Source organism: Podarcis melisellensis, assembly GCF_964234715.1.
Source record: "Podarcis melisellensis genome assembly, chromosome: 1".
Lineage (NCBI taxonomy): Eukaryota > Metazoa > Chordata > Lepidosauria > Squamata > Lacertidae > Podarcis > Podarcis melisellensis.
The window spans coordinates 98,778,783-98,795,247 of record NC_138528.1 but is presented as its reverse complement, the minus strand read 5'-3'; the positions used below and the strand labels follow the sequence as shown (position 1 = coordinate 98,795,247).

The window sequence follows — 16,465 nt, the reverse complement described above, 5'->3', positions numbered from 1 at the left end:
CAGTGAGGAGATGCTATAGATGCAACCAACCCGGGCATCTCCAACGTCAATGCAGGGCAAGACTTCCAGGAGACGACGTGGAGCAGAGACAGCAATCAACACAGAAACGTAAGCAGAAGGGGTTCTCTTCAGAGAAGAAGAACACGCGTTCTGCTCAGTTTGTTTCTGCATTTTCTCGAGAGGAGAGGAAGATACCTCGAGGAACATGGTTGCTGGACTCTGGGAGCAGCAGGATTATCTGCAACAGTCGGGAGGACTTTAAGACCCTGGGGAAGCCAGCTGATGGAAAAGACTCAATTTATCTTGCTGATGGTCGTAGAAGCAAGATTGATGGCCAGGGAACATGTTTCCTGCAGTGCTTGAACACTACTCTACCAGAGACTCTGTTTGTCAGCAGTTTGGACTATTGTTTGCTGTCTGTAAGCTGTTTGATTAATGCAGGGTATAGTGTTAACTTCACACGGGATGGCTGTCTGATAAAGAATGGAACTCAGGTATGTGGCCATGCAAAGTTGGAAAATGGGTTATATGTAATGCAGGACAAGCCTGTTAAAGCAGCCCAGGTGGTTCAGGATAATTTGCCAGTTCATAAGGGGTGTGTACATGAACTGCACAGAAAACTGGGTCACGCCAATTTCCGTGTGCTTTCAAAGATGCAAAAGGTGTGCAAGAACCTAAAAGTAAACAGCTGTAACTGTTTCCTAGATTGCAATGTATGTAAAATGGCCAAATCTAAGAGGAAGCCTGTGGCTTCTAAAAGTGACAGAGTATCTAAAGAGGTTTTAGAACTTGTCCATTGTGACGTGATAGGCCCTTTTCCACAGAAGACTGAAGGAGGCGCCAGATATGCTTTTCTGATAATTGATGATAAATCACGTTTTAGTTGGTTGTTTTTGTTAAAGCAGAAATCTGAGTGTTTCCCCACATTCAGAGAATGGGTTGCCCAAGCTGAAAAGCTCTTCGCTCGCCCTGTTGTGCAGTTGCAAACAGATAGGGGTGGAGAATTTCTGAACAAACAATTTGGGACATGGTTGCGACGTAAGGGGATCACTCATCGTTTGACTAACCCTTATAGCCCTGCTGAAAATGGTCTGTGTGAAAGGCGTGGGGCTGTAATACAGTCAGTAAAGGACTGCCTGCTAGTGGATGCAGGATTGGGTCACAACCATAGGCTGTGGGGCGAGGCTTTTCTGACAGCGAACTTTTTGATTAATAGAACCTGGTCTAGCTCTATAAAAGATATTCCTTATCGTGTGTTGTTTGGGAAAGAACCAGAGTGGACAATGCTCCATAACTGGGGTGCTTGGGCACATGTAAACATCCCCAAAGCTCAGCGCCAGAAAGGGGGTGCTAGAGCGCAGAGACTGCGGTTTGTGGGATATCAGTCCTATGGCAAAGGGTGGCGTTTCAATTTACGCCCAGGACGAGTGGTTCTGTCACGAAGTGCAGACTTCGCTGACCAGGACAGATGGACTGTGATCCATGCCAACCCAGATTGCCTACTGCCCCTGCAAGTAAGAGAAGAGGCTTCTTCTCAGCCATTGGCAACGCAGGAGCAGGAGGAGGAGGAGGCACAGATTTCCCCAAAAGATGTGGCAAAAGATAATACTTCTCTAGAGGAAGAGGAAGAAGAGCCAGAGATAAGGGGGGAAGAAGAAGTAATAGTGCCTAGGCGCTCCCAGCGTTCAAACAAGGGTGTACCTCGTCAGCGTTTGACCCTAGGAGGAGTGAGAGTATGCAATGTGAGTTGTGTGGAACCACAAAGTTATAATGAAGTCTTAGACTTACCCCCTGGGGAACGTGCTTTGTGGGAACAAGCTATGAAAGAAGAAATGGACTCTTTTAAACGTAACAAAGTGTTTGAGGTCATAATGCCGCCACCTGGTGGCAGAGTGGTGTCATGCAAGTGGGTTTACAAAAGGAAAACCCTTGCATCTGGGGAACCACGTTTTCGAGCCAGATTAGTAGCCAGAGGGTTCACTCAGATTAAAGGGGAGAGTTATGATGAAGTGTTTTCTCCCACTGTAAAGAGTGAAACTTTTCGCTTAATGCTTTCCATTGCTGCTGTAAGACAACTAGCAGTGCACCATTTTGATGTTGATGCTGCATATCTGCATGCAAATTTAGACCATGAAGTATTAATGAGACAACCCCCTGGGTTTGAAGAGGAGAATGGTGCAGTCTGGCGTTTGAGAAAGGCTGTTTATGGTCTCAAACAAAGTGGAAGGTGTTGGAACCAGTGTTTAAATGAAGCCCTTGTAAAACTTGGTTTTAAAAGGAGTGTGGCTGATCCATGCCTGTACACCAAGGGATCAGGCAACAAATATCTAATGCTCTTAGTCTTTGTTGATGATTTGCTTGTGGCAGGGAGTTCCACAGATGAGATCCAGAAGCTCACAAGTCAACTGGAAAAGAGGTTTAAGCTTAAAGCCTTGGGGCCTGTAAGCAATTACTTGGGAGTAGAAGTAAGGCAGGAAGCTGATGGAAGCTTCCTATTGAGTCAGAAAGAGAAAATTCTTCGTTTGATAGAGCAGTTTGGCATGGAAAACTGCAAGCCAGTTCAGACTCCCATGACACCAGATTTCCCAAAGACAGTGTGTGATGATAAATTTGATCAGCCTGAGTTGTATCACTCAAAAATAGGATCACTGTTATATTTAAGCCAGTGGTCAAGGCCAGACATTGCATGTGCTACAAATGTTCTGAGTCAACGTGTATCTAAACCCAGTACTGCTGATTGGTGTGCTTTGAAAAGGCTTATCAGATATCTAAAGGGGACATTAAATGTATGTTTGAAGATATCTAGTACACAAGACGAAAAACTAGAAGTATTTGTTGATGCGGACTGGGGAAGCTGTGTAGCTACCAGAAAATCTACAAGTGGAATGGTTATGATGTTTGCCAATTCCATAATTGGATGGAGGTCAAAGAAACAAGGATTTGTTGCAACCTCATCCTGTGAGGCAGAATATGGGAGCCTGTCGCTAGCATGCAATGAAATCATGTGGTTTATACAGATACTAAAAGATCTAAATTGTAAAGTTGATTTGCCTATCCAAGTGTATGAAGATAGCCAATCGTGCATTGCATTAGCGGGCTCGGAAATAATGAAATCTGCATCAAAACATATTGCTATCCGTCATGCGAATGTTAGAGATTGTGTACAGAATGGGGTAATCAAACTGGAGTATTGTCAATCACAAGATAATATTGCTGATTTGTTCACCAAGCCTTTGCCAGCAACATGCCATAATGAACTGATGACAAAACTGGGTTTATGTATATAATGTATGTATGTATGTATTGTTTCTGTTGGGGTTTTTCGCATTTAAAGAAACAGAAGGGGTGTCACGGCTAAAATGGCCGCTGTTTCTTTAATGCGAATAAAGCTGGGTCAGCATGACTCAGCGGTCTGCACCAAGTTGTATATATAAGTGAGAAATGTTAGTTTGTTGCTGAGGCTGGTGTTTGGGTTGGTTGGGGCTGGTGTGTGGAGTTATTCAGTCGTGTTTTGCACAAAGACTTTTAAGAATAAAACTCTGCAAGGATATTCTCGTGGACTCTTTTTGTGCCGACGAGGGTCCGAGGACCAGGCTGAAGAGGCAAAGGGAGGTCAGAACCTTTTCCTCCTTTTTTTTGCTTTTTACAAACACTGACAACCCCTATTGCTGAAAGCAGGTAACCAGCAGGGAATGCTTCAGCTCATCCTTTGCACTGTTGACTGAACACCCCATGCTGTGCAGATAATGGAGAAAGCTCATAAATTGCATACCTTCTGGCATCCTGGCCAACTCTATTATGCTGGTGTAAACCCTGGTGCACCAGAATCCCAGAATGGCAGCAAATAAAATCTGCTCATACGTCAGCATGTCCTGCTCCTCCCTGATACTGATATTCATTTTGTTTTTTCCAGAATGACTGTCAATTGAGAAATTTAATGGCTAACTTCCTCATATTTTTAAACTGCTCTTTCACAAAATATGACCATCAAGTTAAGGAGACCCTCCAGTTACACCAAAACAGCAAGGTTACATGCATGGCCCTGCTGAGAGTTTTATCTTCCCAAAGGCTGTGTGAAACAGTAGAGGTTGTCTCTATTTCATCTAGAAGAAAGTCACACAACATGAGAGAGAGAGAGAGAGAGAGAGAGAGAGAGAGAGAGAGAGAGAGAATGTACACCTAGGAACTGTGATGAGGAAAAGCAGCTGCACTGCCATTTGTGTTGCATTACCTGAGGTTAGAACCAGAATGGGGAACCTGAAGACCTTCAGATGCTGTTGGACTCCAACTCCCACCATTCCTTACCACTGACCATGATGGATGGAGATGCTGTGAGCTGGAGTGACAACATCTAGAGGTCACAAATTCCCCATCTGTAGATTAGAAAGTGGATTAGATTTCGGTCCGCCCCAAATCTGAAACTCTTCCTTGCAAGCAGATCTCTGCATTGCCAATGATCTCAAAGAGCTGGGAACCCTTGCCCTGGAAATGTCCAGGTTCCCAGGGAGGTCTCAGACTCCCAGTCATCTACCCTAGGAACACAGGAGGAGAGGGCATAGCAAGCCAAGCAAAATATTCAGGGCCACTGCTGAAATGTCCAGCTATTGGCACATGAGACTAAGGGGTAGAGACTCCAGCAACTACATAAAAGCTCCAGCCTTCTAAAACTGGGGAAACAGAGAGAAAGTCAGCACCCTCTTCCAGTTCAGTCAGAATACACAAACAAAACCCTCGACTTTGAAGGTGTTTTCCATTGCCTAGGAGCTGTTTGTGCCCCTTGGGGTGCCTCCTCTGGGCACTTTGAGTCACTCGCTCATCTAGACAACAATGAGACTACATCTTGCTTAAAGAGAAACAGCAAAAGTTGGATACTGCAGTTGCATTATGCCATCAGCAATGCTAGACACAGCAGTACGGTTCCCTCCAATTACTGGCATGCTCTCCTAGGGTTATGGCGCAGCATTTTGTTCTAAGCTCATGGGGAGTTTACAAATCATTTCATCATCTACAGATTATTTCCCAAGGTGTTACCATTTGCTTAGTCATTTGGGCTACCTCTTGCCATTTCATATGCATACTTGTACATTTGGTTTGGTTGTTTATGCAGCCCAGTTTTCCAGGTTAATAATCGTTTTGAATCCTTTTCGAAAGCTGCATTTTGACTGCTGACAATAAGCATTTTTATGACTTCCCAAATTTGAGTGCTTCCACTGGTTCGTATGTGTTTCTGCATATGAAGACATGAAATATATATTTGGGACTGGCAGAATATGGAAGTTTGTTTGTTTGCAAAGTGGTCTTCACTCTATAGGCTGCTTTTACATGCTTCTCCTTAAACTGTTTATCTGGCACGTCAGCAGGCAGCTGGTGGAACAAATAGTAGATGCTAGGAAGCACATTCATTTTTTAAAGCGTTAATACACCCAATCCAAATGACAGTAATGTGCTTCCATCCGTTAAGCTCCTCTTTAAATGTTTTGGATTGGAGGGTCATAATTTAAATGAAATGCAACCGCCAACCTGGAAGGTCTAAACACTGACATTATTTCCCTGTCGGGGGGGGGGGGGGGAGAGAGGTAAGCCTAGCCAGTAAGTACCCTTTCACCAAATCAAAAATCCTGAACTAGAAGGCTCCCAAATTTAGAGAAATATAGACATTCATAACATAAAAAATAAAAATAAATATTGCCACCTTTTCTTGCTTCCCCTGCTCTCGCCAAATCATATTACTTCCAAACAACGAGGAAGCTAGCATCTGGATTATTAATAAATAGCCAGGGGGTGTGGGAGGATAGAATATAATGTGACTGAGATTCAGTTCTGTGGGCTACAAGCCTCCTGTTGGGTAGCCCCATTGTAATAATTGCAACAGGCTATCAGAAGCGATGTAAATGACAATGGTAACAAAGAGCGCCATCACTGGTGATTAATAAAAGAAGACAAGCACGTGACACTTGATCAGCTTTCTGTTCAACTTGCTATCATGGCTGAACTAGAATTTTGTAAAATAAATGAAATTATAGTGAGTTGAAGTTCAGCTTCGTAGACTTGTTTCCTCAGCAGTTTTAGCGCAGGTTCTAAGTATTATGTTCATCCCTTGTTCAGAATGGATATGGGAATTCATGCCAGCAGGGTGTGTAACAGTGAGAGGTGGTGTGTCTCTCAACACTGTTTTTTAACTTGTCTAGCTAATCTGCACTGGTGGTAGTATAAGTTGTTCTCTGAACAACTTGGAACCAGTTTGCCTAGAAATTGCCTTACTCCACATGCACCAACCTTTCCGGTCAGTGGAACTGTAAGAACTCCATGGTTTGGGGTGGCAGCGCCGATATTTTGGAACTCCCTGTCTATTGAGATCAAGCAGACTCCTTCACTGTACGGTGGAATGGCTTGGCTCCCGAACGCCACAAACCCGGAAGTGAGTGTTCCGGTTGGTGAACATTTTTCAAAGCCGAACATCTGAAGCAGCTTCTGATTGAGTGCAGGAAGCTCCTGTAGCCAATCAGAAGCCATGCCTTGGTTTCTGAACCGTTTCGGGAGTCGAGCGGACTCCTGGAACGGATTAAATTTGTGAACCAAGGTACCACTGCACTCTTTTTGGCACCTGCTAAGAACATTGGGCGGGTGGCGCTATGGGTAAAACCTCAGCACCTAGGACTTGCCGATTGCATGGTTGGCGGTTTGAATCCCCACGGCGGGGTGTGCTCCCGTCGTTCGGTCCCAGCGCCTGCCAACCTAGCAGTTCGAAAGCACCCTTGGGTGCAAGTAGATAAATAGGGACCGCTTACCAGCGGGAAGGTAAACGGCATTCCGTGTGCTGCGCTGGCTCGCCAGATGCAGCTTGTCACGCTGGCCACGTGACCCGGAAGTGTCTGCGGACAGCGCTGGCTCCCGGCCTCTAGAGTGAGATGAGTGCACAACCCTAGAGTCTGTCAAGACTGGCCCATATGGGCAGGGGTACCTTTACCTTTACTTTAAGAACATTCATACAAAGTTGAGGTCATTTTATTCTGCTTTAGCATTTTAAGATTTTTATGCTTCAAAGTAGGGGTGTGAATTTTTCGGGATTTAAATATTTTATCTTTTGTAAACCTGCTTTCAGGTTTGTTTGGGTTGGTTTTTTTTTTACAATTGAACAGTGTACACTTTTTATGAAACAAATAATCTATTGCTAGAATCAGAGAAATAGTGACCTTTATTAACCAGGCAAACCACACCATCAGTGTCTATGGGACTTTGTTATGTTTATATATTACATTAAGATTCCACCTTTACTCCAAGGAGCACTAAACAGCATACATGGCTCTCTCCCCCATAGTATACTGAAAGCTTAAAATCACTATGGAATGTCTACTAAGTGTATAGCTGTAACTAAATAATTTTAACATATATTTAAGCCTGCAACACTGTACAAAAGTAGTGCCAGTTAGTGATGAATATTTTAGTTTAGTGGGCCCAAAGACTGCCTGCTACATCCCTTTATATGTTTCGCTATACACATTTCACCAATATTGAGTTCATTTTTATTAACAAAAATATACAGCTCTCTCCTTCACAACAAAGATAAAAACGTTTATAAAGAATGCATTTGTGGATCCTTTATTTTTATTTTTTTTGAACTTAAGTCATTCAATACAGTTTTGAACAAGTCTAAAGAGATTTTAAGGCAGGCATTTTGTATTATATCATTCCCCAGGGTTATATGTATGATCGTCTTTACTAAAGCTTCTTTCGCTCCCAGTTGAATAAATATGCATTTTATTTCACTAATCTTGAAACAACAGGAATAAAGTTTACCCAGGTCTTTTATACCTCAGAGAACAAAACAAATACTACAAATCTTTAGAGAGAAAGGATATACAAAAAAGGCTTGAGGTGAATGTTTCAAAGTAAATATTCTTAAATGATGTGCAAATTATTCCAGCACTTGAACACGATTTATGAAAGCGGATTAAGCAGCTGAAACAAGAACCTAGTTTAAACTGTTGGGCTTCAAAGCCAAAGATGAGAGGTGGTTACAGGAGAGGGAAGAAGAAACCAGATAGCAATCTATGGTGAAGATTTCCGATTGATATTCTTTAATTTACTCTCTCGTACATTAGCTATCTTTTCACTCAGACTTAAACATAGCAGGAAGTATAAAATTGCCTTCTTTTTTTTACAGCAATGTTCCATAAAATTGAAATATGTACTGGTGGTAATCGAGTAATAATAATGAGATAATTAACAGCTTAATGACTAGTTAACTATTTATTGTTGCATACAAGAAGTGAGCAAAAGAACTTGAACCAATAACATATCATCCATCCAAAAGCAGTTATTGTTTATGGACAATCTACAACTCTTCCCTTCAAGGAGGGATTTTCATATGGTTCAATAGATCCTTCTTGCTCTCCTCTACCCACAGCAGGCATGTGGAGAGGCACGTGCTGGCAGCCTACAGAGCAGGCTGCAAAATGGGAATTCTGTACATATGTTTTATACCCCCCAGTCAGTCATTCCCTTGCATGAAGCAGAATGCACAGATTTCTCATTGCCTGGTTTGGCTGGACTCACTGCATATTGTAGTGGTGGAAAGGAACGGATGGATTGAATTGAGAAGGCCCATTTCTCCAATTTTTCACCCACTTTGAAACAATCTGTTTTGTTTTGGCACTGTTGGGCAGTTAGGTGAAGAGAACAGACCCTCCAAGTCCCAGATTTACAAAAGCTGTCCCGGTTTCTGATTCAGTCCCAGAATATCCCGCTTTTCCTTATGATGTCCCTATTTTCATCAGAGAAATGTTAGAGGGTATGGCAGGAAGCCCCTGTTTTCATTGGAGAAATATTGGAGGGTATGGAGTTATCCGACCCCAAAGCCATCTGAAGGCACTCCTGTATAAGGAAGTTTTTTAAATGTTTAATGTTTTTGTATATGCTGGTAGCCACCCGGAGTGGGTGGAGTATAAATAGCAATAGTAGTAGTAGTAGCAGCAGCAATAATAATAATAATAATAATGGAATAGTATGTCCCTACTTTCATCAGAGAAATCATAGAATCACGTTGCAGGCTATGAGAGAATGGGCAGCTAGGTGAAGAGGGGAAGATAATGAAAACAGCCACCATTCTCCTGCCTTGCCCCAAAGTCCTATTCTTAGGTTCTTTTTGAATTTTGGAGAATTCAAAATAGCTACTGTCACAAAAATGGCAACTTGTCACCTTCTCTGTACAATATCGGTGAAGATTATATCCATGTATCAATACCACTGACCAACGAATAAAGAGGGCACAAGACTAATAACTTTTTATGTCATGGTGTAATAGCCAACCCCACATACTTATGAAATGTTAAGTACAGCCCAATTGTAAAGAATGATTAGTGTTAAGTTCACATGGTTCTGTAATGAGCCTGCTATTCTATTAGGTAAAGGAAAATGTAATGATCTTACCCAGAGAAGATTAATATCTAACATTATTATGTCTTAAAATTTAGATGGTTCAATAAAAGCGAATTAAGTGAACAAATACGAGTTTTCTCTGCCAAACGTTTAAATGGATGCTATTTTAAAATATTATTATATTCAAACTAATATTATCAAAAACTGCAATGAAAAGAATACTGGGGAGTGCTATTATCCTGCTGTAATTATTAGTGATTGCATCAAATAACAAATGACAGAGAAATAATCAAGCTGGAAGCAGGAATGAGGAAGTGGATCCCTTAATTTAAAAGCTACCAATACAATATAAATTGCCACCATTTTCCAGATTGAGGAAATTATAACATAATGGTCTTGACCCAGAGACCCTTAGGCATGGCAAGGGGCTGCATGAATCTGTGTGTCTATACCTGCCCAACAGATGACTGCTGCAGTGAGTTTTACAGGGCCAATTATCTTGCATGGGGAGAGAATGTATAATGAGATGTTTTCTGTGGTATCATAGGAGCATCTGTAGAACAGACCACTCCCATGTTGCTGTGGTAACTTTTATGAAGGAGCACCAGATGAACAGTATCGGTAAAGACTGTACCCATGTATCAATACCATCGACCAACAAATAAGAGGGCACAAGACTAACAACTTTTTATGTCATGGTATAATAGCCAACCCCACATACTCATGAAATGTTAAGTACAGCCCAATTGTAAAGAATGATTAGTGTTGCCAGAGTGGTGCATGCTCTAGTTATCTCCCGCTTGGACTACTGCAATGCACTCTATGTGGGGCTACCTTGGAAGGTGACCCGGAAACTACAACTAATCCAGAATGTGGCAGCTATACTGGTGACTGGGAGTGGCCGCCGAGACCATATAACACTGGTCCTGAAAGACCTACATTGGCTCCCAGTACGTTTCCGAGCATAATTCAAAGTGTTGGTGTTGACCTTTAAAGCCCATAACTGCCTCGGCCCAGTATACCTGAAGGAGTGTCTCCACCCCTATCGTTCTGCCCGGACACTGAGGTCCAGCGCCAAGGATCTTCTGGTGGTTCCCTCACAGCAAGAAGCAAAGCTACAGGGGACCAGGCAGAAGGCCTTTTCGGTGGTGGCGCCCGCCCTGTGGAACTCCCTCCCATCAGATGTCAAAGAGATAAACAACTAGCTGAAATTTAGAAGACATCTGAAGGCAGCCCTATTTAGGGAAGTTTTTAATGTGTGACATTTTAATGTATTTTAAATCTTTGTTGGAAGCCGCCCAGAGTGGCTGGGGAAACCCAGCCAGATGGGTGGGGTACAAATTATTATTATTATTATTATTATTATTATTATTATTATTATTATTATTTGTGGTGGGTATGATTGCTTCAAACGTTAAGTGTGCTACTGCTGGATCAGGAGAACCAGGTGAATAAGACTATCATTCAGGGGCACTGACTTGCACCCCACATTGGGGGGGGGTGAGTACACTAAAACAGAGATGTCCAAATTCATCTGGGGGTATATGCAACAGCAGGAATCCCACCCCACAGCAGGCACTTCTTGCACTAGACCTGTACCAATGTCAAGGGACAACACTGTTTCCAGTCCACAGTTAAGCAAGGATGAGAATATTGAGTACAGGAAACATAAGAGTCCATGGCACCTTCTCTTCAAAGAGTCTGAGAATCAAGCAGCATTCATGCAACATTATGAACCCTGACATGGCCTGAATGAAACAAACAGCAATGGAATGGGTATGTCATCTGTGAGGACATAGCTCCGTCCTAGACTGCCTCACTTAAAAAAATAATGCATCTAGCTGTTTTACTTATGGATATAAAAGGAACAGCAATGAGAAGGAGGGATAAGAGGTATCAGGTTGCACATCTAGGACTGGAGGATGAAGAAGGAGTGGTTGCTCCTCACATGTGAGAAAGTCTGGCTTGTAACCCAGATCTGCCCCAAAGGAAAAATTCAGACTCCTGGAGTAGATAGAGTCTCTATCACCAACATGGAACATTGTCTACTATCAGCTGACTTTATGGCTATAACATCAGCCTATTTTTGGTACTTTAAAAATTTTCCTTTTCATTCCTTAGCATTATGCAGCATCATGCCTGATGAAGAAAAGGTGCAGCATACAAGCTTCAAAATGTGACAGTGATCCAGAAAACTGCAAGGATCTGCAATTTATATTTACCAGGGCAATGTAAGGCTTCATGCTCACAGGGGATGTGATCTACAGCAGATAATGCAAACCCCAATGCTCTTGTAGTTTGAAGATTGCTGAATTGTAGACGGTGCTGAAATATACTGCATCCTTTGACAGCCATCAATGAAAAGCCTATATCACAGTAGTTTGTTATACCAGGACCATAACATTGAAAAGAATTAACTCCAAAAGTGGTTTGAGTTGTGCAAAGCATATTTCCTACCTTAAATGAGAATCTTCCCTACTAATTATTTCAGTTCCATGGTTTGTTTCAGTTTAAATGTAAACAATAATAATTAGGTGATATACATCAGAGTAGGCCCATTAAAATTGTAGCCCATTGATTTCAGTGGATCTCCTCTGGGTATAACTTGGACATCACTCATAATAATAATAATTATTATTTAAATGTATATATTTCTTTAGTTTGCAGAGAAGAGCAAATAACATGAACCACCACAGAAATGCATTTCAATTTTATAAACACCTTTTGCAATGCCATCATTGCAAATACTGTAACATACCGTCTTTGTGCTCCGCAGTCAAACTGGACAATGGAACGACCACCTGTTAACTGCTAACAACATGTCATTACCAGTTCTCATGCCTTTTTAAAGCAATTTTGGCTCTGGCTGCCGATAATTCTGGCGACGATACTGGTGTGAACATTAAGGGCATAGAAAGCCAAAGGCAGAAAACTGACAATACAGTTTGTGCTTTGACTACGAATAAGTAAGCACATGCTAACATTTTTCTAATTCCACATAATTACTGAGTCTCAAGGGGATGGAAGAAAATTCCAAATACATATTTGTAAGGCAACTCAGTCTATACTATTTAAACACACACAAAGCTTAAACCAGTCGGATTTCACGTTGGATTGTTTCTACGTCTAAACACAAAGTTTAAGCACGACAGGGGACCCTCAGAACTTTTTGTAGTTCAAGTGCTGGGTTGTATGCTAACTTTATATCATTGGTGGGAACTTGATCTGTCTTCTAAATCATTACTGAAGAGATGTTAGATTTATGATGCCAAGAAGCATAAAAGACAACAACAAATGGTGAGACAGCTTACTGGCATTTTGCCCAAAAAAATGGCAAAGAGGTAGAGGCCCTTGGATTGTGTCTGTTCACCATGAGCCATTTTTAACTAGGGTTGAATAAAGCAATAGTATAAGGAGTTCTACCAAAGCTAAGATTTACATTCCAATATGTACAAACTAGAAAAAGACATGCTTGCTAAAGTAATAAATATATTCAATATTATTTCTACATAGATGTATAATTTTGGGACATTGAGTACACTGATGCCTTTTCACTGGAAATTAAATCTGTTTATTTGGCTATTTATATCCAAATTACTTATCATCTCAGGTATAGCTAACTGGGACCTACATGTACCAGTTAGATAATATTTGAAAGCCAAGGACAAACAAATTGGGAAGGCTGTTGTATTCATACCCTGCTTGCAATTATGAGCTCAACAGTGGCATTTGACTTGATAGTGCTGGAAACAGAATGCTGGGCTACATGGACTTTTGGTCAACCCATCAAAGATCTTAAGCTAAGATCCCTAAGAGTTGGTGAAGTAGTGCATGAAGGCGAGCTGGGTCCTTTATCCCGAGGCCTGCCGCTTGATGATATTCAGCTTTCAGATTCAATGTTGGTGGGCTGCATCCGTTGCTCAAAAACAGACCAGAAAGAAAAGGGTGCCTTGGTTAAGTTGATGGCAACCATGAAAAGTGGTCCCTGACCCGTAAAGGACACAAAAAAGTTTCTGGACCTCAGGCCCCTGGTTCCGGCCCTTTCCTAGTACATGAGGATGGGACCCGTCTTGCCGGACAGCAGTTTATTCGTGTGGTGCGCAAAGCTATTGAAGCTTGTGGGCTTCTGGCTAGAGAATATGCTGCCTACTCTTTTAGGATTGGGGCCTTCCGGTGGTTTACCCTTACCGTACTTCCTGCGCATTGGGCAGGAGCCAGATATAGTAGGGTCCATTCAATGCCTAAGCCAATACCGCTCACATTCTGTAATCAGTAAAGTTGTGGCCAAATTTGCCCAATAACATAAACCTAATATCCGTGTCCTTGTGTGTGTTATTTCCCAACGAGGGGGTGGCTGCAGGGTCTTGACACGCAAATCCGCTCCACTTCCCAGTGGGGAGGAGTTGCGGTGGACTGCATGCTCACCCACTCCCTGCCCTGCCGGGGTGGGGGACTTTGTCCCCCCTTGCCTGGGGGTCCCGGCCACATCAGGGCCCGCCCAGCCAATCCCCATGGTCAGGGGGCGTGGCTGGGACCGTTTAAATCAGAGGAGTGAGGCAGAGGGCTTCCTCTTTGGCTTGCTTCCTCAATCACACGCCCTCCCTCCCTATTTTGCAGGTTTAGGCACTGGCCTTGCTATGGACCTCAGTTGGTCGCCGTTGAGGGGCCTGGTAGGAATTTTTCCACTTGGCAAATTGGCACTGGCCATGTGGTTTTTGCCTACCTTGTAGCAATCATCACAACTTTGTTAGGGTTGTGGTTAGGTATTGTTTGACCTTGTGATGGGAGAGGGGAGGTGTGGCCATCACTGGCCCCTCCAAGCTGAAGGGTATTCCGTTAAAGGAATCTGGGGGTGTTCATCTTGTCCGAAGCCCAGGTCGGGAGCTAGGGCCATGACACAACCCCTACGGGAACACCAGGAGAGATTGAATTCCATGTGCTTTAAAAACTTAAGAAGAATTTTGCTCAATCAGGCCAAGGGTTACCTAGTTCAGCATCCCACAATAGACTGCTAGATGTCTCTTAGAATCCCCCAAGCAGTGTGTGATAACCGATAACTACTGAATGTGATAACCGATAACTACTGAATGTGCTGTTTTAGTTTGGAGGAGTTGTTTTTTTAAAAAAGCATTGTGTAAAAACCAGGCACCCCCTCAATCTTGTACTCAGGCCCTGGCTTAAGTCTTTGCATAGTGTTTTATTATCATTCTTATTTTAAAAAGCATAAAAGGTTTCATTGAACACATGAAGGCTACCCTCCTCCATGGACTTCTGCCATTCCAATATGTTATACCTTTTTTCTGAAGTTAGCTCCATTGCATGCCATCCCACATTTCATCTTTAAAAGATTATTATTCTTTCACACAAACCCCTTCGGCAGTAAGGCTACCTGTCCATGGAGATACAATAAAGGAAGGAAGGAAGGAAGGAAGGAAGGAAGGAAGGAAGGAAGGAAGGAAGGAAGGAAGGAGGGAAGGAAGGAAGGAAGTTGAAGATGGCCATTGCAGTGCCTGGAATCAAGGGAAGAACCTTGGATAGTAACACTGAAATGCATGAAAGAAGATGTAAGTGAAATCATCTGTCTTGACCAGAAACTTTGGCAGGGATTCAGACTTGTGGAAACAAAAGCAGTTTTTACCCAGCTTCCTCCTCTCATTGAAGGCTCTACAACCATCCTATGCCCATTTGAAGGGATTCCTGATCCTCATGATCTGGAGGAGATAGGCAAGCCTTAATTTTTAAATGCAACTGGTTATAGGAATTTCATCCTTCAGCTCAACACACAGTTTTTTCCAAGTGTTTGGACTTCCAAGTATTAGAACAGAATTAGGGTTAGGAGCCATTGGCTAAATATGAATAATATGAATTGTGTTGGCCCAACCACTTCCACCTTGGTTATCTAAAACTCTTTGCTTTTCACATTCTCTATGAGGTGGTTCAGTCAGCTTAATATTGTGAAAGAAACATGCTTCTGATTTTTCTATTTATGCAGGAGAAGTCACAAGGTCATGAAAATCGTGCCCCTCGCCACTACACTGTTCAGGCCTGTAGACCTCTTGCATAAAGAGTTATTTGCAGAGGCCAGCCAATATATCATCTAAACCAGTTTTAAGTTCTCTCATAGTTCCATGCTAATGCACTATATGAAAAAGTACTCTCGTTGATCCAATTGTCTTCTTGCACAAATGTTTTGGATGTCCTCCAAATCACTCAGATAGCTGCCTGAATTGCATTACAATAAGCATGCTATGATGTAATATATCTTTAAATATACATAAGAGGGACTTACTCAAAGACCTTCTGTTTTCTGCCTTTGGCTCCTTAGATTCAGCCTCAAAGCTGCTCAGCAATTCAGAGCTAGAGGATCTTGCAAGCTTGAACTCATTTTTCCTTGACTTGTTAGTCTTCTCTTTGGGCTAGAAGAGAAAAATGATAAAGAAATATATGGAACAATATGCTTGATTTAAAATGTCTGACTGAAAGGAAACAGAGACCAAGAAAACTAAAATACGTTTATCCTATGTTGACAAAATAAATATTAAAAGTTCTGAAAAGTACGGTACAAGATCTGTTCAGCACAATGCTGCTAAAATTGTGATACTTATAAGTGGGTTTTGATTCTGTAAATAAAAATGAGAAATGAAAATACATTGGAGACTGCTATATAAAAGTTGGGCACTTTTATGTGAAAATGCCAAACTATGAAAAGATTTTTCTTCCATGTCTGTGGGTTGGACCCTGAGTTCATTCCTGCTAGTGGGAGTATGCTCTGAGTAAAGGTCTGTTTAGGGTATGTTTCCACTGGTAGAGGGGGAAGTTACGTAATTTTTGCTGATTCCCCCTTCTCGCTGAAATAACCAATGTCAATTCTCACACTTGAGGGGATTGTTGCAGAAGGTTGATCCAGAATGTAGGAAGTGTTGCTATAGCAAAGTCATCTGCCAGTTCCCCTACTGCAGAGTTTCCCAAACTTGGGTCTCCAGATGTTTTTGGACTACAACTCACTTCATCCCTAGCTAGCAGGACCAGTGGTCAGGAATGGTGGGAATTGTTGTCCAAAAAGAGCTGGAGACCCAAGTTTGGGAAA

The 16,465-nt window shown here is 42.2% G+C and overlaps 1 protein-coding gene across 15 annotated transcripts in view; it reads right to left on the bottom strand.

Moving 5' to 3' along the window:
* The window catches only part of ARHGAP15 (Rho GTPase activating protein 15), a 377,757-nt gene that overhangs the window by 173,229 nt on the left and 188,063 nt on the right, over positions 1-16,465 (bottom strand). For all 15 annotated transcript variants that reach the window (XM_081929289.1, XM_081929290.1, XM_081929284.1 and 12 more), the window contains one exon: positions 15,668-15,794. In XM_081929289.1, coding sequence (XP_081785415.1) covers positions 15,668-15,794 — 127 coding nt within the window. The remainder of the gene's footprint in view (positions 1-15,667; positions 15,795-16,465) is intronic.